Source organism: Xiphophorus couchianus, chromosome 3, assembly GCF_001444195.1.
Source record: "Xiphophorus couchianus chromosome 3, X_couchianus-1.0, whole genome shotgun sequence".
Taxonomy (NCBI): domain Eukaryota; kingdom Metazoa; phylum Chordata; class Actinopteri; order Cyprinodontiformes; family Poeciliidae; genus Xiphophorus; species Xiphophorus couchianus.
In genome coordinates, this window is record NC_040230.1 from 14,569,748 (window position 1) to 14,591,076 (window position 21,329).

The window sequence follows — 21,329 nt, forward strand, 5'->3', positions numbered from 1 at the left end:
CATTCACAGTCACTTAAATACTCTTTATTCCTCCTCCTATTTGAATTTGTGCCTCAGCAAGTTGTCTTCAGTACATCTAGCTGCCATATTTGACATGTTTAATGATCTCAGTTAACTGTTTCTGGTGAAGTGAATCAAGCTCTACATGTTTTTGAACACTTGTAAACTCCTTTCAGTCAATTTGTGGATGGTATTATTTTCTACAGATAGAATTATACTTTGTAATCTGATTCTGGTTTCAGTGGAGGGAGCTAAAGATGAGGGTGATGGTCAGAGGCCTTCCAACCTCAAAGGTCATCATCAACTGGAAATGTTCAGTATGCCGAGACATAAACAAGACATAAACTAAAACACTTAAAAGCTGAGAACTCCTTTTACATTGATTTATTATCTTCTGAGAGTTGTCCGTCTCATTTCCTTCCAGAAACAAACTTCATTTTATAAATATATACGTACATATTTAAAATTAATCAATCAATATGCCAGCGGTATGAATAAAATTGACCTGCCCCACATTTATTAACACTCCAGGTTAAGATGTAGAAAGATCTTAAACAGTGAACTTTAAATTTTACTTGAAGCCATGTCCTTGTTACTTGTAAAGAGTAACAATTTAGCTGCTGTTTTCATTTCTAGGAGCAGCTTAGAGTGTCACACGTCATATTTACACCCAGTGAAGGAGAAAGTTGCTCAACAATGTGATCAAACTTAAAAGCAAAGAGTAAAATCTAAAAAAATGTTGTTTTTTTTTTTTAAATGTAAGGATTTTGAGGAGTTTCAATAATTGTGATTATGTAAAAATTAACTCCCCAAAATATTCACAAATGTGGATTTTTAAAAAATGAACGTAGCAAAGTTAATGTATTCATCATTTTTGTTAAACAATAAAATACTTTTTATTAACACGTTTACCAATAAGAGTGTAAAGTGCTGAATGTGGTGCATTAATTTGTTGACAAAACTGACCTTTGCCTACATCTCACACACACAGACACACATGGAAAAAGACATAGATAGACAGGAGACATTTTACTTCCAGACTGCATTTTTTTTCTCTCTCTTTCAGTTCTGATCTCTTCTTCGCTGCTCTTTAACCTTCCACATTCTCTGCCTCCTATTTCCAAGTTAAATGCTGCCATCCTTAGCACCCTAATCAAATCCATGTGGTTTGCTGGGTCAGCATGCCAGCAGTGCAACAGTGCTGCACACACACTTTTGGCTGCAAACGAATGCGTATGTGCGTGTGTATGTCACCCAGGCTGTTTGTTGTGCAACTGCTGTGAAAGTCAAACAGAGCAGTGGTTCACAGATGTCTTGGTTTTTCACTCTTGGAAAAGGAAAAATGTTTTTCTGCTCCTGAGACTGTAATTTCTGGAGGCAGGAGGAGGTTCGCTTGTCATGTTTTTTTGTGCCATCAAAAGCAAAGATCTCAGAAAGTGTCATGAATGTTTTGTCAGCTATTCTGGCCTCTCAATGATCATCCAGCCACCCCACTTCATCTGACACTGAGATAAATCAAATGACAAGCCCTCATTAATTTATAAAGGCTTTATGAGCATGCATTTATAATTCCTGTCTAGTAGCTTCTTTATTGGAAAAACTGCAGTAAAAATCCCTTCCAGTCAGGAGTCGGTGCTTTGGAAGGCCAGGGTCAAGTTCACGTCTGGGATCACTCACGATACAGGGGTGAGAACTTTTACCTGAGGTCAGTTAGACGATAAAGTTAAGAATGGCACTAAAGTGTGACTTTACAGCAGGCAAAACACTTCTACATTCACGCGAACAAACTGCAGTTTGTGCAGACATGTCACCCGTTTTACCAAAACGACAGTTCAAACACAAATTTTACAAGGCCACAACTAACACAGGAGGTCACCATCATTAGGGCACAGACTGTTCCTTGTTTGCTTCACGATCCAGATCAGAGTTCTTTGGCACAGTAAATAGCCTGGATGTCCTGCAGATACGGTTCAAATCTGAGTCATTTGAATGAGGGAAGGAAATAGGAAACAATAAGCAGCACAGCAGGAAGGGAACGCAGAGATATGGAGCAGGTCATTCTGGTGAGAGTGTTGATATGAGGCTCAGGCTGATCTGAATAGAAATCCACTGAGGAAGAGAAAGACCAGATCTCTGCAAGACTCAAATCTGAAAATGAATCTGTCACATTTTAAAGAACAGATCCTCTGTCAGGTTTTGTGATGTACACAAAACATTTTATGTGTCCGGCTGACAGAAAGGCCTTTACACGTTTATATAAATGTGAGGTTGAAATAAAAAAATGCAACTTGTTTTTACAAATTAAAAACAGAAAGGTATACCATACACATCCCCTGAATCATGACTTTGAACCACCTATCACTATATTTTGTGGATTTGTCCACCTTTGAGCCTCCAGAAAAGTACTGCTGAATGGTACCAGAGTAAAAATATACATAACATATAAAAGGTTCCTTCCACTTGGAAATTATGTTCTTTGTGTTTTGGCTATCAAATACAAATTTAATATGCACCAAAGTATGCGGTCATAAAGTGACAAAATGTGTATAGGTGCAAGACATTGTATATTTCTTTTTAAACTAAGTGTATTTTTATCTATGAAATACTAAAAAGGTAGTGGATATTTCCTAGAGTCCAGTTAGAAATTTGAGTGCAAGTGATTTAAAAAAAAATCTTATTGTTGAGGAGAAAGTGAGTCAGTAAAGAGAGACAGGGAAACCTTGGAGATCAAAAACACAACCTGCAGTGTCAAATAGAGTTGAGAGGGAGTGAACGAAGAGAGACTCCAGTCCAGATGGACTGTAAAATGGTATCCGAACACAGAACCAGACAGGTTTACGTTATTTTTTTCACCCCCTGGTTAAAGGTTAAAAACCACAAACTTATACGTTTCTAAAGCTAAACTTTTATTATCTAATTTGATAACAGAACAGAACAGAACAAAACGATTCTCTTTTGTTGCTGTTCACATAGTAAAATCTTACTTTCTCCGAAGCTTTTTCAAGTCAATACATTTCAACTTTTCACATAACCCAAAACCTTTTCTAAACAGATTAAAAATAAGTCTATCCGGTTTTGTGGCAACTCTGCTGCACATCAAATCAGTAACTGCCTACACTTAAAGTCTTATTTGCAGACAGATCCTGTCACCAAGCTGAATATCAGCCAGTTCTGATGTTAGCCAACATATCTGCTTCTTCAGCATTTTTCCTAATGCTGCAAGTGTTTCTGCCTTTGACTGTGCCTGGTTTGTGATATTAGCTGTAGACTTCATCTTATTTCCATGGGGTAAAGCCAGCTTGTCAGTTTCAGTGATGACAGGTGATGATATCAGTTGCAAAAGATAATCTCAGTGTGAGAAAGAACACTGTAGCAAACAAAGAAGCACAGAGGGATAATAATAGAGGAAACACAGGGAAATGAAGATCAAACCAGATAAAGCTGGCACCAGAGGAGCAATCCAATACTTTTTACACCTTCAAAGACAGAGGAGTCTCTCTTCGTTCACTCCCTCTCAACTCTATTTGACACTGCAGGTTGTGTTTTTGATCTCCAAGGTTTCCCTGTCTCTCTTTACTGACTCACTTTCTCCTCAACAATAAGATTTTTTTTTTTAAATCACTTGCACTCAAATTTCTAACTTTCTCCCTAGCTTAACTATTTCTTCGGCCATCCATCTTCTCCTATTATGCTCTCCTCCTCTTCAACAGACTTGAGGAATGTGTCCGAGCAGCACAAAGGAACAAAAGCCAGACAGCAGGAGGAGGAGAAGGGGGCGATTGGGAGCGAAAGTTGCCCGAAACGAAGGAGAGACCAAAAAGGGGGGAGGAAGTAATGAGTGGAGAGAGTGAGGCCGAGAAGAGCAGAGCACGGATGAGTGCACCTGAATGCTGAGCCGTGCTTTGTCATGGCGTGCTGACATGCAGCATCACACACATTCTAGAGCTCTTTATCAATCCCTGCTTTGAAACGGCACACACACAAGATGGGTGAGGCTGTCACTGCGTTGCTCTGCTTCTAAACCCTTTGATGCATTTTTGTTGTTATGTCATGGTAATATGTTAAAGGATCCGCAACGAAGCCGAAGATGGATTCTCTCGTTTGGCGCCTTTGTGTTTGAACTGGTCACTTTGAATTTGAGGGCATGATTGATTCTTCTTTTGGTGGCGAAATTACGTTTTCAGCAGACCACAGCAGAAGCGATGCGGCAGATTTTTGTCAAACTGATACAGAGACGTACACAATCAGCTTAACTCCAATTGTAAAAGAATCTGTACACTTTGAATGTTCTCACATCATAACAAACAAATAATTCTATGTATTTAAATAAAAAGAATAAAGTTAAATGCCAACACAAAGTGAAGTATGATTGCAAAGTAAAAAAATGTGAAACAAAAAAAAGAAACTATAGAAGTGTGGCTTGCGTTTGCATTTAGCTGCGTTACTCTGACTTGAGAAGGTTCATGATTTCTCCAATCATCTCTACAATGACACCTGGTGGTGGCAGTATCATGCTGAGGTGATGATTTTCTGCAGCAGAGGCAGGTGAGCTAGTCATCTGAGGGAAGAGAAATACAGCTACAAAACAGAGATAATGGAGGATAGCTGCTTAGAAACATGAGACACTTTCTGTGTGAATGTGCTGGAGATATTTTTGCAAAGAAAGGATAAAAAGTTCAGCCTCGATGATTAAGGTTCCGGAGTATGGATATATACTATAGGCAAAGGGTTTGGAAGGCTTTTTTGACTTTAAGGAATTATTTTGATGCAAGAAAACTTTTATGCATACACAGGTGTTAGCACACCACCAGTGAACAAATGTTGTCAAAAGGAAACCAGGGCTTAGATGGATGTTTGAGAAATATTGCTAGAATCAGTGCAAATGAAAATGCAAAGTGCAGTTTGCACATTGCATTTATGGCATACTAAAGAGAGCAAAGTTTAAAGTCCAAATACCTGAAGATTAGAGTACAAACTTAATTTGATATGAAACTCATAATGTAATAATAACGTTGATTTCATCCAAAGTTCATTAATGGACTTGTCTTTGGATGACTTTGTTTTTGCTTCCAAATATTTTAGTTGTGTTTTGCCCCAAAGGACTTGCAGCTGTTGTTGCAGAATACGGAAATATTTGGTAAAATGTTGATGAACACCAGATTTTTCAGATTTTCCTCCCACCAGATCACATCGCATGTGTAAATTACTTTTTTTTTTAAAAGTCTGTCACATCAAATCCCAACCTTGAAGTTACTCATTCTAATAGGTGACAAAATGTGGACAATTTCAAGAGGCATGAAAACTTTTTAACTGAATTTCTGTGATCTTGGTGGAGAAACAAAAACTATGAAAAGATTATAAGGAAGCAGCAAAAAGAGAATGAGTGAAGGAAAACGGAGCGAGTCTGTGGAAATCAGATTTCTGATATGGGTGTCTTGTGAGAACATGCTGTGATTGTGTCTGGGTGTGTGGCCTATGTGCGTGTGCGTTGGTGTGTATAGGTGTGTGTGTGTGTGGGGGGGGACAATGTGAACAAGCTTTGTTCACATCAAACAAGCCGCAGTGTGAGATGCAGTCGGCTGCATTTGGACGCAGTTCTATGCTTGAAAGTGCCTATCAAGTTTCCAGACGTTGCTATGCCTTTGTTAGTCATATGTCTCTGTTACAGGTTTGTGTTTTAGTGGGTTGGAGCTTTCACACAACATACAATAAGGGACCTAAACCCTCATTATTGCCCACCCATCCTTTGCTGGAGTCACCGGTTAATGCGCCGTTCAGTGAAGCGGATAGGATCATCCATCAAGAGTCAATAGTTAACGTCGGCTTTGTCCAATTTCCATCCATCATCACCGCGTGCGTGACTGTGCGCGTACTCTTTACGTGGATACCTCCTACCCCGCGGGCCCCCCGCCTCCTGACCCTACCCCGTCTACCAGATCTCCTCCTCTTGCCCCTTTCTTCCGCCCGAGCAGCGGGGGGCAAAAAGCTTCAACGTGCGTCAACCCCACCCCTTCATACTAATCCCCGCACGTCCTCTGCTCCTGTGCGCTTCCCACAGGAGGATTTTATTTTCCTCTAACGCAGCCGCAGTTAAATGGGTATATCCCAAAAGGTCGCAGCCAGGAGCTGTATCCCATTACCAGCACTTTTATTTTTATGGCACGGAGCAGTGGCGCACAGGAGACTAGGGAGGGGCTGAACTTGACTTTCTTCTCTGTTCACAAACACGCACACACACACAGACAGAGACACACACACTGCCGCTGCCATCCACTCAGTCTGCCAGTTGACTGGTTCTGCCTTCACACCGCCCTGCCAAGACGACATGTTCTGTCAACAGACTGGCTTGGCTACATCCTCCCTCTTTTGAAACGGCAACGAAGCAATCAATGCAATCTGCATGACAAGTTGCCAAAACGAGACTTCTCCTGCGCGCCTGGCTGCTGGGGCTGCCATTAAGGTTGATGCTAAGCGTCTCCAAATGCTGGTCTGGCTTGGCTCCGCGCGTTAACCGTGAAATGCACATGTTGCCTGCAAAGGCGGGGTCAAATCGAACCCCCTCACCCCCCCATCATTCAGTAGGACTCCGGGGCGTGTCCACATTAAAAAACCGAGGGGGCGTGCGCATCCAAGTGTCTTCGCTTGCCATTCATTTTAAGCGCAGCAGCTTTGACCGAGCATCACACAATTAGATATAAGAGCTGTCAGACGCAGCCGCTCAGACTGAGCTAAATCAAAGCATCCTCCAGGCTTCAGGTCAGGCGGAACTTATATTTTACGCGCGGAAGAACTTGGACCTGTCAACTTACTTTAATTAATTTATAACTACCTGCAGCCGAAGATGGAGCGCCAAATCCCCGATTTCTCTGGCACCTGGGAAATGAAAAGCTCGGAAAACTTTGAAGAGCTTCTGAAAACACTGGGTAAGCAAAGAGAGTGATGCTTAAAATTTGCTTCTCGCTTTTTATATATATATTATTTTTACAGAGACTTGCTTCCCTTTAATCACAAAGATCTCGAACTGCAGGACACAGGGTCAGATCTTGTCATGCATGTCCTTGCACAGGATCAGCCTGTTCGGCTCGGTCCGTGGGGGGTCTTTGTCATCCTGCAGAACCAAAAACTCAAAGCTTGGGCCCCCACCCTTTTTTTCTCTCCCATCTCCCCTTTTCACCTGCCCTCACAAACACAAAGGAGACAAACGACAGCACATCTGTGCGTGAACAACCTCCGATTATCTGAGTGAGTGTGATTGCTGAGGAGGGCCGTTATGACACAATACAGTAGGGCAGACAGTAGCATCATTATGTAAAGTATCAGTCTGGGAGAGGAACACACACCTGCTGCCAGGGATTGCCCAAATAGCTGTTTGAGCCCCTCTGGCCCACAGCACCACTAAACGTCTCCTGATGTCAGGATCCTTTTTTTGTCTTTTTAAAAAAAGATCATTATTCCACATTTAACACAACTGGTTTTCCACTTAACAAGCCAACAACTAACTGAAATGATAATTATTTAAAAAGTGAAATAATTGATAACTACTACCCATGTGTGCCAGCCAATAAAAATATCCACCAACAGCTGCCTGCAAGACCATTTAAAGAGCATAGAAAAGTTTTGTGAAGGTAAACTTTGCAGTATGTTCAAGTGAACAACACAAGTGAATGAGGTATTTCTTTGACTTGCTCATACAGATTTAACTAAAACAAGCATAATATCCCAGAACTGTTTTTATTATATCAGGAATTTAATTCAAAAAGTGAAATTAAATAGATTCATCACACAGAGTGACACATTTCAAGGGCTTATCTCTCTACTTTAGATGATTAAGGAGCACAGCTAATGAAAAAACAAACTTCTGTTCCTGAAAGAGTTAATTGTTATTAAAAAACAACAAACAGCAAGATTTTCATTGAAACAATTATTTTTTCATTATGCCCTAGACAATCATGATAAAATTGATGTCCAGCAGACAATAACTGACAATATCCAGAACAAAATGCAAAATTTTATTGCTAAAATTCACAGAATGCTGCAACCATGCGTTGCAGAAAAAATGTGGAAAAGATGTACAAGTAACATGGGTAACTGCAGCCTCAGGAGAATCATAAAGAAAGTCTAATTCAAGTGTTTGATAAGTGGTTGATAGTCTACACTTGCATAGTATTTACTACACACACACTGACGTACTGAAGGCGATATCTACGCTGTATCCACAGCTTTCATCTGTGTCTTACCAGGACTGATGAGGAAACGGACTCGACTGTTGCTCAGTGGTCAAACATATTCATACTCTTTGGCAAATCCACTGTGTAGCTCTTCATATGAAGGGCAGAGTTGGGAGGTGGGAGAAATGTTTTTAGTTCGTTTTTAACATTTCATGCCTCGACAGCTAAGGAAAAAGTTATGGTGGGTCTGGTACACCTACAATGTCAGGACAATTTGCTGAGAAAAAAAAAAAGAAGAAGAATCAGCTTAGTTTCCTTGCGGCATAAATGACTTTGTTAAATTAAAGGGATATTAGACTACATCAAGGACATGCTGCGACAATTATAAGAAGAGGAAGTTTGAGATACAGACGGTAACAAGGAAACAACAATATATACACAAAGGGAGGAACATGTTCAGTACTGTAAGAACAAGCAACCACATAATAAACAACTTTTACTGGTCTGTTTACAACCATGTAATGCTTTCTAACTTCAGATACAAGCAGTGGAAATTATTTAAAGGGACAGTATTATGTATTTTCCAGGCATATAGTGCCATTTTATAGCACAATCAAGAAACTATATTACCCTCAGTTATTATAAAAGTGTTGTATATTTCAAATATGACTTTAAAGAAATCTGTCTTTGTAATTTAATGCCTTGAAATTGGGCCTCAGTCTCTACAAAAACTCCTGATCTTTCTGAAACCTCAGAATGTCTTCACTACAGCATTCTTCTATTAAGCATTTGACGATGTTTTTACCAGCATTGCACTGAGAAGTAGCTGGTATTATCAGCTCAACAGATGTGCAGTTCCACCAGATGTTTTCTAATTGTTGCTGGCTAGTCTGAAGGAGCTGAGTGGGAGAGGTCTGCTCTGTCAGGCAGAAGCTCAGAAGCTTTGAGGAGGAGGAGCTTCATCCTCGAAGGTGGTGCTTGGTCCACCCAGGCATTTTGCACAGTTAAATATTTACCAAAGGAGTTTCAAGAAAATCTCAAGCATTCATGAAAGAATTAAGGCAACACTCAAGCTGTGTTTTTGATGTAGGAATGGCCTTATAACACAATCTAAAGTAAAAAAAAAGAAAAGATTTTACATAATACAGCCCTTTTAATTTCCTTTGAATCTTGACTCTGTTGCAATAATTTCTGCCTTGGCTTTTGTTTATACTGAAACTAAGCTCTGCTTTTTCTGGTGAGTTGCATCCCTACATCTGCTTGCTTCGGCACGTGGCAGCCATCACTCACGAGGATCCTATCTGTCCGGCATTTTCTAATCATTTTTCATTAGATGATGTTCCAGGTCACACCTGGAATTCACGTCATCAACTCAGAGAGATGTCATCACAGCAAACAAGGCCGCCCTTTATCCAGCTCTCTCTCAGACGCACTCGCTTTAATCCTCAGCACATGGAGGTCACTGAAATACCTGTCAAAGGCCACTACTGTTCTGAGCTAACACTCATTATGGCAAAAAATTCCTGTTGAAGCAATTAGCGAGCATGTTTTGCTCCAATAATCCTGCCTGTTTGTCTCCATCACTCTTTGTGTGTGTGTGTGCGTGTGCGGGCGTGGGGGTGGGTGTGTGTGTGTTTGAGGGGAGGAGGAAAGGGGCTCTAACAAAGGACAAGATGGCGATATGATTAGGTTGCGCTGTATGTAATAATCAGGGGTCAGGATTTCTCAATGCTGTGCAAAAGTCTAAAATCATTAATTGTTTGATTTCCTTCTATTCGCAAGGAGACAAACTTTTATGATTGACAGCTTATCAAGGTTTCTCATGGCCTTTTAAGTTTCCTCTTTTTGTCTCTGTTTTCACTCATTTGTTGTCCTGAACCCAAACATTTCCAGAGATTGATTGTTAAATCATTTAACTCAAAACTCCAGAAATAAACCAGCGCTGTGTCCACGCATAACAGGCAACTTAGCAATTATCTGTATTAATATGGCTCTCCATGCACTTTGTTACCAACAACTCTTAAGTGTGAAATTAATTGAAGATAAAGCACTTTAACACATGAAAGGATATTTTAGCACCAACATAATGATTCCCAGTGAACTAATGCTTCATGCCTGGCTTTCAGGAGATGATTAACTGGAAGCCTTTACTGATTGTTTCAGTGTGACATAACTTTTATTTATAATTCTTCTACTTTAGATACTTTTGGGACCAAAATCATCCTTTGGTTTTTCACAATTCTAAATTTTAAGCACGCACTACACGATATATTGTCATGGTTACATTCTTGGATTGGAGGGAAAGTGGAAGAAAAATCTTCCAGAAAGTCCTGGGGACCCATAATTCAAAGGCCATTAAAAGACAAGAAAAAATACAAATAAAACTTTTGCAACAATGCAAGTTAATCTGACTTTCTAGAACGTTGCTCCTGGTTTCACTGAAGACATTTCACAGCTGGACGAGGCCCATCAGCACCATTGACTCTCCTCTCACCATCTATCTATCCTCTCTTCCTTGACTAACTCCTCCTCTCCGTGTCTCTGTCCCAAATGCTTCCTATGCACTTTGACCTCTGACCCTGACTGTCTCTCTGTGTCTGTGTGTGTTCTGTGGTGAGGTCTGCCTTTTGGTCCCACGTCTGCAGACAGGAAGGGTTGAAGGTAATCTTTAGCGTGGAGAATTTTGCAGAAGCATCCAAGCCTTTCTTCTGTCCTCACCAAATGGTTCACACTTTAGGACATGAACTCTGTTTGCTCACTGATAAATTTTAAGAGGAATTTGAATCATTTGTGTTATTTTTTATTTCAAGTAAATACAAATAAATAAGTAAAAATGTGGAATCTGGAGGTTAAATCCATTATGAAGTAAGCTTAAGGATATATTTATTTATAAAACAGAGAATATTTATTGTTTTTTATTATTTTGTATTTGGTTTTTATTAAATTCAATAAACATTACAATATAAATTAAGCTACAAGTTTCAGGATAATATAAAGAAAGGAGAACAATGAAAGAATTACCAGACTGATTACTTATCAGTGTTGATGCCGTGAAATGATATAAAACAAAGTCTGTGTGCAGATGTTCCTTTAAAACTTGACGCTACATACTAATTCATCTAAAACACGATCATATGAAACATTATGCACTCCAGAATTTAGGATCTTTATTTGAATAAAATCTGCTATGTGAGTTTCTAAAACTGCACATATTGGCAATCTGTTGAAAACCTTTGTAAGTCTCCCTTCAAGTCTTGGCCTAATAATTTACAACTCAGTGTCACAGAGCGCAATCTGCATCTTATTCCTCTCCTCCTCAACCAGATGCAGATAATGCAGCCTCTGCCCTGTGCAGCATGTGTCCTCTGCATACAGTGTGGATGCTGGACACAGTATTCATGCTTTTCTCTGTGCATTCTCTGTGACTGTGCATTTCTCTGTGTATATTTACACTCGGTGACAGGTGGGAATGTGTGTGAGGTGAGAGGTGTGAAACTCAACTCGACGGAGCATACACACTTCCCCTCGCACTTGGACAGAGATCTTCACACACAACACACAGACCTTCTGCCACCTCGGCAGTCTGAACCCCCACACCTCCTCCTCTCCTTCCTCCTTCTTCCACAGCCGTCTGAATCCCATTCCCTCTTGTTTCCCACACTGCAACATCAGATTCCCTCTCTTATCTTTTACATTTTCTCTGACAACTATCATGTTTTGCTAACACATTTGGCATCAATTAAGTAACTTTAGTAACTTTTTTTTAGTGATTTAGTAACTTTAATGCAGCACAAATATAATTTTAGCCGTTCAGATATGCAGTGATTTAATTAATAAGTCATTAAACAAATAAAACTCCCTCTGTGGTCACTGGAAGGAGGAAAGAAGAGAATAATACAACAGACTGCAGAAAGTGTAAATCCCCACTTGAGCCTGGGTGTATTTAATCTGTGGGTGCATGTTTGCGTGTGTTCGTAGATGATGTTGTCGGGGGAGAATGCAGATGTGCAGACTTGCTTTGTTTCATGACCTCATTATTTCCCCACAATCATTGCTGGACGGATTTATGGGACGCAAGTGAGCGCTTTTCCCTCTCAGTAAAGCAGAATATTTTTGAACCTATACAGTGGCTTTTGTCACATTTCATACATAAATGTATTTATGTTTTATTGAGATTAATGAGTTGGACCAAAAATCTTAAAAGTCTGTAATTTAATCCCAGTATAAATCCAACTGTTCAGTGAAGGAGTCAGAGATTCATTAGAGAGCACTGGTGAACACACAGCTTCACGGAGGGCTCCTTTCACTTCACAGGTTTGCACCTCTTTGTATGTAATCCCAATAAATTACACAGATGACTTACATGACTCAATGTGAACAAGCTGAAAAGGAATGAATACTATAAATATCTGCAGGGCACAATGTAGAAAAATGTGTAAATCAGATTGTAAATCTGCGTTAGAGTGATTCTCACTTGCGCTCTGCACTTTTCTCAGGCTTTCTCTGTTGGACTTTTGTGTTTCAGGGGTGAATGTGATGCTGCGTAAGATTGCAGTGAAAGCCGCCTCAAAGCCGCTGGTGGAGATCACGCAGAACGGAGAGACGATGTCCATCAAAACGTCCACCACAGTCCGCACCACTCACATCAACTTCACTGTGGGCCAGGAGTTCAACGAGGCAACCGTGGACGGCCGCCCCTGCACGGTAAGCAAACCTAGATTTATTCCTAAACATTATTGGTTGTTTTAAATACAAACACTCATGTCAGAGGCAGAAATGGGTGTGTAAAGAAGGAGCAGCACACATGACATAAATTAGTTTAATTACACTTTTCATCATGATAAAACTAATAGCACAGCTTTACTCCTCCCTGGTTCTCTGAGGGCCCATCAAGATACTCTTTGCTTTGCTTTTCAACATCCCAACATCTTCCTGAGCCATCCTCCCCTCTTGGCCTTTCTTGCCCTCTGCCCCTCCCTAATTCTCCCCGTTCTCCCTGCATGGCCTCTGTGTGGCCGTCTCCAAAGCAAACACATGCATCCAGCCAGGACTTCATTGCATCACAGCTTATCACTTCCAAGTCACCGGCCCGCAATGAGTTATTTCTCCGGTTCCTACACTAGACACTGGATGCTTTCAATGGATACTTTGGATCCTTTCGTTGTGAATGACAGTAAGTCGGTCTGTGCATCCAGGCAGTTATAAAACACATCGTCTTATTTTTCCCCTCATGATTTTGTTTTGAATTTAGAGTTTTCCACGTTGGGAAACAGACAACAAAATCAGCTGTGAGCAGACTCTGCAGAAAGGAGAAGGTCCCAAGACATCCTGGACTCGAGAGATCACCAGTGACGGCAAGCTGATCCTGGTAAATCACACAAACTGAAAAAAACTTTGCTAAAATAGTCAGAACACTTTAATGTTTTTATTTACTGTCACTCTAAAACTCAAAACATTGCTGCATCTTATTGGGATTTCATGGAAAATGATGAACAGTTTTTAAAAAAAAAATATTTCTGAATTATTGTTTTGTAGATCCCCCTATCTGTGCAAATAAAGCTGCATGTCTTTAGGAATATGCCTCTACTAGTTTTTCACAGATTTTTGACCCCTCCTCTGCAAAATAGGAGGTTCAGTTTCAGTCAGACTGGATGAAAATTGTCTGTGAACATCAGTTTTCAAGCTGGGCCACAGTTTCTCAATTGGATTTTGGTTTGGACCTTGACTGAGCCATTTTAACACGAGTATACTTTGATTAAAAACTATTCCAGTATAATGCTGGTTATATGTTTTATGTTTTTATTGTACTGGAAGGTGAAGTGTCATAAAGAAGAATAATCATTTTTTCTATATAGGTCAAAAAGGTTCTTTTTTTTTCTTGTATTTTCAGATAGTCGGCTTCCATATTATTGGTGTGTTTCCTCTATGTTTTGTGGCAAACCTTGAACTGGACTTCATGGCTTTCTTTCAAAAATTGGCTTATTCTTGCCACTGTTGCTTAAAGGCCAGGTTTTCTTTCCCAAAGAAACCGATTCTCCTACTTGGGATGTTGGACTATTTACACTGTAATTATGCTGTACAGATAATGTTTAAATATATTTTCTACCATCTTAACATTTAGCTTTCAAGGCCTATTTTTACATAAAGTAAGAACAAAATGAATAGTCTTCAGGCTCATACTAATACAAGCTTTTCGTCCAAAGGACAAGCCTAAGTTAGTCTTGAATATTCACAGGGTTTAATTATAAATGTTATGAACAATCATAACATGTGATTTAAAGACAAACAGTTTGGAATGAGTCAGACAAACATCACAAATCAACTTGACTTGAGTTTTAACTTAAATCAGACTTTTAGCTTTTAGCCTTTCACCAAAAAAATATTGAAAACTGTCCATTTGGAAACCAAACAAAAGAAAAATATATTGTTGGGGAAATGTCCTTTGTTCTGTTTCTGGGGCTCTTCATGTTGCCTCCCAGTAGGCATCAAGCAATACTTTATTAAGTCATTATGAAGATGGATTAGCTGCACCGGCGGTTCTGGTTGACTGGCGCCATAGGCGAGTCCACCCCCCACCTCCAAACCCATTCTGCTCTTTTTTGTGTTTGCACAAAAGAATGAAGATTTCATTAATGCCAAATGAATCTCTGTGCAACAAAACAAATCCAGTCCAGGTTTTAACAACTGGAGCTGCTTAGATCTTAAATTACAGATAATGCAGTTCAGTCCAGATTCCTCACAAAAAAACTAAGTTGACCTTTAATTTAGCAACAAACCAGATCCCTCCTCCCAAAAATACAAACAAACAAAAAAACAGGGGATGTGCCCTCTCCAGTAACTACTCATCCAATAAAGAATAGAAAATTTGCTTGGGGCACAACTGAGATAACTATTTCACTTTGATTAATTATGTCACCCCCAAGACTACGTCACCTTGGGTGGTGAGCCATATCGGCTAAATTGGACAGTACCAGAAGATAGCATTGACAGAGCTACATGAAACCATATGAGAACTGAGGCCGACTCAGTCAAACTCCAGTTTTCTCATCAATATTTTTAGCTAAAACTTAAAGCAGTTATTATTATTATTGTTTTTTTTTTTTTTTGTCAAAGTCACTTGTGGCAAAAAAAATTTGGTTATCAAACTTAGCAAATTCTTTGATAATCATATCATCTCAACAAGTGGGCTACTTAATTTAGATTTCTATTAAAAATGCTATTTCTTAACAGAAACGTTTTTTCTCGCTGGACAAATGAGCTCTAATTAAAAGTCAAAGTTATTTGAAGACTTAAATGGGGTTGAAGATATGCAAAAAGCGTGTATGGGGTTTCATGCCGAGTTTGGAATGGTTAAAGTCCAAAACCACAGGATAAAGCCTATACTCACAAGTCTTTAAAATGAGTGAACCACAGTTGGTCTGCTTTAAGAGAGGAAAAACAGGCAGACAAGCAAATGTTCATCATTCCTGTTCCTTTCCTTTGCTGGGAATGTCGCAAATCAATCCAAGTCTGGTCAGCCTGGTCACCATTTGACAACATGATCTGAGATCTCACAAGTCTTTCAAAACAGCGAGTGTTACAGAAACGCTCGAACAGGGAAGACAAAAGAGTCCCTCATTTTTATTCTATGAAAATGAGGGACAGTTCTGTTGTGCAATATGACAGAAATTATACACTTCTAAATTTATGGATCCTGTTCCACATGAGAACCTGGAGATGACAAAGAGAAGAATGGATCGTATTCCTTCCTGGAGTAAATACTTTTTTCAGCTCAGCAACTTGTAAATCAGAAAGGTATTTACGGGGAAATACTTTCTTGAGGGCTGGCATTTAAAACTCTTAATTTGCTCTAAAGCACTAAACCAACAACCGCTGTGGAGCAGCCAGCAGCGGTTGACGTGTTTGTGTCAGAGTAAAATGTCTGTTTCTGTAATCCTGTTAACTGCTGGATAAATCACATTACGCTGGCCTACAAAAGTAGAGACTGCCATTCAACTTTGAACTAGTTTGTCACAAACACAAACTTTATGTACTTTATAAGGACTTTATGTGATAAATCAGTGCAAAGTAGCACATAATGTGAGTAGGAAGGATAAGGACAAACTATTTACGTAAATAAATCAGAAAAGTCTGACCTGCTTTGTAGTCATCTTTCATAACCGATTGCAGCTCTAAGTCTTTTTTTTTTAATATCTCAAACTTAGCCAGATTTCTGAACAGCCATTTTTTAGATTCTCAATTGGATTTAGCTCTAGACTTTGACTTTGCCATTCTAAACACCTGAATGTGTTTTGATCTAACTCATTCCATTGTAGCTTAGCTGCATTTTTAAGCTTGAGGTATTGAGGATGTTTTGAAAGTCCCGCTCCATTTCATCACCTCTGGCAAGCATAAAATGTGAAAAGCGCTGGGTGCTTTTGCAAAGCAGGGAACTGGATCAGCATGAATTATTGAAGGTTAAACTGAGTCCAGTGCTGTGAGTGTTAACTCTGTCCTTTGTTTGCTGTTTCAGACCATGAGGGCGGATGATGTGATTTGCACCAGAGTCTACGAACGACAATGAACAACAGCACTTCTCACTTTTTTGCCCTTCCAGTTCCTCTCTCCCCCTTTCTGTGTGCTGGGAGACACCAATCTGAAGATTTATTCCAGTTAACCTGTTAGCGCCACCATACAATATTAATGTGGTAATTGTACTTAGCATGTCACATTTAAAATCTGAGCTTCTGTCTTCATTTTCCTTGCGCGTTTTCTGACCTGACCAGCTCCATTTTGGGTGGCACATTGAGTTGCTAAATTGCAGCTCATGCATTGGTTGTCTGTGCATGTGTGTGTGACTGAGGGTTGTGTGGCAACAACAGGCGAGATGTGAGACTATATTTATAGATGTGTAAACCAATCCATGAGCTCTTCCTTTATCAGGTCATTTTGACGTCTGTCCTCTCCTCTTTCTGTAGCCTCGCTCTCCTTTGCCCCGTCTAATTTGTTTTTTTGTATTTATTACTACACAACATTTTACACTGCATCTCTTTTGTATGAAATAACAGGAAAATGACCCTTTCTAGGGGGAAAAAAATAAACCACCTTGACGTCAGCTCTTTGACTTTCCTGTGCAGAAAAAAAAACTATTAAGGAGCAGTAAAGGCATTTAATGGTGCCCGAGGTTTTATGGTTTGTGAGTGTAGCTGCAGAATGTGTGCACATTAAATGGCTCCATCTTATTTTAGGCTTTCTCTCAGCTGTCTGCAACCAGAATAACTTGTCTGCCCCTCCTTCTTCACATTCTCTGTCCATCTTCTCCCCTCGTCTCTCTCATGTCTATATTTTTCATGCCTAGTTTTCCTGGATCTGCTCATCCCGCAGCTTCCCTTCACCCCCACAGCTGCAGTTCAGTAGTATTTGTCTTATTTCTATTTTGTTTGGCAGTTGAAAGTATATTGTTTGTTTTTTACGGTTCTTAATAAAGTTTAACAAGACATTTTTTCAGCCAAAGCCATCCTTTGTTTCATTGCTTTGTTGCTACAGAGCCAGAAAATCTTTTACTGTTTTATTTGCCAAAGGGCTTTTTGGTTTTTTTTTTGTTACATTATTTTTTCTCCCACTAACCAGCATTTTAAGATAGATTTGTTATTAGATGTAGCTAATGTACTTAACTTTGATCAATGGACTCTTCAGACTTCAGAAGTTTTCCATGCGTAAACGACGAACCAATGTGTTGATACAAATTAAAAAATGCATTTTTAGCAGCCAAAAAACAAATAGTCTGTCCCCATCTATTGTTTGATCTATAAAATATAAAAAAGATAACAGTGAAATAATTTTAGCGCACATTTTTTTTAAAGACCTATAAAAACATTGATCTTTTGGGCCTAAGTTTTTGGCCCAAAAGGCCAAAAACAGAGGGAATCCAAAGAGTCGCGAGGCTGTGGAACCATAAAATACATTGAAAGATGTGGTTGTAAAATGAAACTGTGTAAACCCCGTGTGTCTGCAGGGTTTAGGCACCACAGTAAACAATGAATATCTAGAATCCACAAATACTTTAGACCCCCTCTAAAAATTCTAATAACTGCCTATTTTAATAGCTCAAATTCAGAGCTATACCTTAATAAATATGAGTAGGCACAATGGAAATCAACTTGGCATTAGCACAGAAACGAATACTCTTTTTTTTAAAGCTCTCTCCTATGAACAGCCAATAGCATGTCAAGTAACATTGGACCAAAGTATTTCAGCTCCCAAAGCTGCTTTCTTTTTATATATATATTGGACATACTCTGCAGAAAAAAAGTGCAAAGAGTCAATTTTCCACATTTAATTTGGAGTTACGTTCTACAGAAAAATCCACCAATAATTGAATCCGTGAATACAATTTGCAGAAAGGACCATCAAGGCTGATCTTACACAGGTTTAGGAACAGGGTGATTTAAATCTTTGCAGACTCCACACATCCTGGACACAAACTGTTTAGTTTAGTTTTACCTTCAGGTCGGCACTACAGAGCCCTATGTGCAGAACAGACAGAATCCCATAAATATTTGCTAAATTCTAATCTGGTCTTTCTCAAAACAGATACAATTGTTTGCTTTTAATTTTCCTGTTTTTATATGTATTTAAACTTTTGAACTAAAATCTAATTCCTTGCTTGTATGCACAAACTTGTCAAGCAATGCTTCCAACACAGTTGAAGACTTGCTTCATTTTAAACATCTCACATCTGAATAGAAAGGTTTCTATTCTTCAAAGATCTACAACATAATTGTTTTTTTTTTGTGGGGAGAACAACTATCAGTGTCTGTCCGATTTCTCCTATTTTTATCCTCAGCAGACCAGTCAGTGATCCCTGGTTCCTAATGGCTGCGGACCAAACGCTTCGATAATCCCTCAATCACTCTGAAAAGGTCAAAGGTTCACAGCTTCCTCCTTTTAATTTGCCACCCATCTGTACATATAGCTGGACATACACACGAGCGGTATTGATCCTGTCATGCTCAGAGTAATCCCACTGAAAATCCTTGTCCGTGGAGCAGCTGTTGTTTTGGCAACTTTTGGAGGATTACAGGACAAATACGGGTCAGCGTGCGAGTCGGAGTGCGAGGTTCCTGACTGATCGTTAAATGGTCAGGGTGCAGGTCAGTGGGCATGTCTCCTGTGGCAGGAAATGCCACTTGGATTACGGGGTATGGCCGATTGACAGCAGATGTGCCTAACAAGTAGCAGGCCGTGAAGGGTCCTGGAAACGATGAGGGAGTAATGATGGGAAGAAAGATGGATGGCATTGGGTTTGCACAAAGGCAGAAAATAAAAACTGGACGTAGAGGAATTCCTGGGAGGGGAATTTAGTGTTGATAAAACCTTTTCTGAGTATCTCATCTTGCCCTGCAGCTTTGTGTTACAGTGTGACCCCAATAAAGTCTACCTCCTGCTCTAATAAAAGAGGTAAATAACTACCCCTCCCTCGCTGTTTATTACCCCCTGGGGCAGTAAAAGACAGCTGTCTGGCCCACTTCAAAACGCCCAGCCTCAACTAGGCCCCTGTGAAAGAAAACGCACACATTCACATGAACGACTTTAAAAAAAATTACACTGTACATGCAGCTCATAAAACATCATTGCGTCTCACCCAAAAGGCATGCAGCCAAACTGCCTCAAGAACAAAAAAAAGCTGCAAAAACACCTCAAAGACACAAGGATTTATTCCAAAAAAGTAATGAGAAGCAGAAAACATCTTTGAAAGATTCATATTAGATTACCCTAAAGTCAAAATTGAATGGCGCACTTAATTCCTCAATGTTAAGTGGAAATTCAACACCGTTTCAGCATGTCTAACAAGGTAACTTTAGGATATCTAAGAAACCCAACACTAATGCATAGGATGTTTGTGGTAGAGCAGGTTAGTTTAGGTGCCCAGGGGCCACAGGCTGACTCACGCCGCTCTGTGTCCAATGACTTATGAGCAGAGAGGAGGCTGGGATGTGTGTGCCTTTCTGCATACTTGACTTTTCTTGAGTGTGTGTCACAAAAGTCAAGGCAGGTGATTTGCGATCTGTTTGAAGCGACTATCGGGTTAAGGGTCAAGTGAATTCTGGCTTGGACTGTGAAGAAATGAGAGGCCTCCTGAGAGGAGAAAGATTGATGAATGGAGAGGCGGCACATTCCCACCACACATTCACAGCCAAGCCTTTTGTGCAAACCTTCAAACAGCGGACCGTCTCTCGTGGAGGGGATTCATTCATAAATACACACACAACCGTTCAAACAGAAATGCAACACCGGCAGACAGAAAGTACTCCAGTCTCCAATGGCGAAGACAATCAGACCACCCAGGAAACCCTTTGGCTTCTTGTAAAACATCTGTTTGTACAAGATGATGGCAACATCATACAGCGCCTTGATAAAGGCATGCGCAGATTATACATGTCATGCAATAGTATAATTACAATCTTAGTAAACCTTGTACTGAGTACAGTCAGATTTACCTCAAGAATTTGGAACCACTGGCATCATAATTTATTTATGACTCAATATTTTTTTATCTTATCTTGCTATTTTGTTTGTTTTTTATCTTTCTACTACAGACCTTCTTATGTGTCTGAAACGAAGACATGATTGATTGATTGAATATATTTAAATACAAGCAACACCCACGTAATTCAAGTAATATCATCTTTATTTGACTTTATTTGAAGTACAACATCACTTTGGACTTGTATTATTGTGGTTATACATTAAATTATTCCTAAAGTATGTCCAGTTTAGGTAATAGGTATTCTATTGGTTGTTAGAAACCAACCCTAACTTCTAAACCAACATGGATGCCTTCCATTAAAACCAATGGGGAAAAAACTAAATAAACTCAACATTTTTTGCCATTCTGGTGTTTTTTATTGGAGTGAATCCGTTGCACAGGTCTGTTGATTCAGAGTTTTTAAAAAGTCTCTTAAAATCCCAGTAAAATGCATTACTGCTGTGGTTGTAATGTGACAGAATGGGAAGAAGTTCAACGAGTCCAACACATTTAAATAATTTGTGCTGCTACTCATGCTTCAAAGACAGGAAAATGGGGGAAGAAAAGCCATTACCAAATGTTGTTTTGGTCCATCTGAAACTTGCAAGCTTGCATTTAGATGCAACAATTAATATTTTATTTGAGCCACAGTA

General features: G+C 39.6%; 1 protein-coding gene across 1 annotated transcript; it reads left to right on the plus strand.

Annotated features, from left to right (window-relative positions):
• The first annotated feature begins 6,637 nt into the window (after nucleotides 1-6,637).
• crabp2a (cellular retinoic acid binding protein 2, a) lies at nucleotides 6,638-17,660 on the plus strand. Its single transcript, XM_028013340.1, has 5 exons — nucleotides 6,638-6,756; nucleotides 6,836-6,923; nucleotides 12,694-12,872; nucleotides 13,420-13,536; nucleotides 16,681-17,660. The coding sequence occupies exons 2-5, from the start codon at nucleotides 6,842-6,844 to the stop codon at nucleotides 16,729-16,731; spliced, it is 429 nt and encodes a 142-aa protein (XP_027869141.1). The 5' UTR covers nucleotides 6,638-6,756; nucleotides 6,836-6,841; the 3' UTR covers nucleotides 16,732-17,660.
• The last annotated feature ends 3,669 nt before the right edge of the window (nucleotides 17,661-21,329 follow it).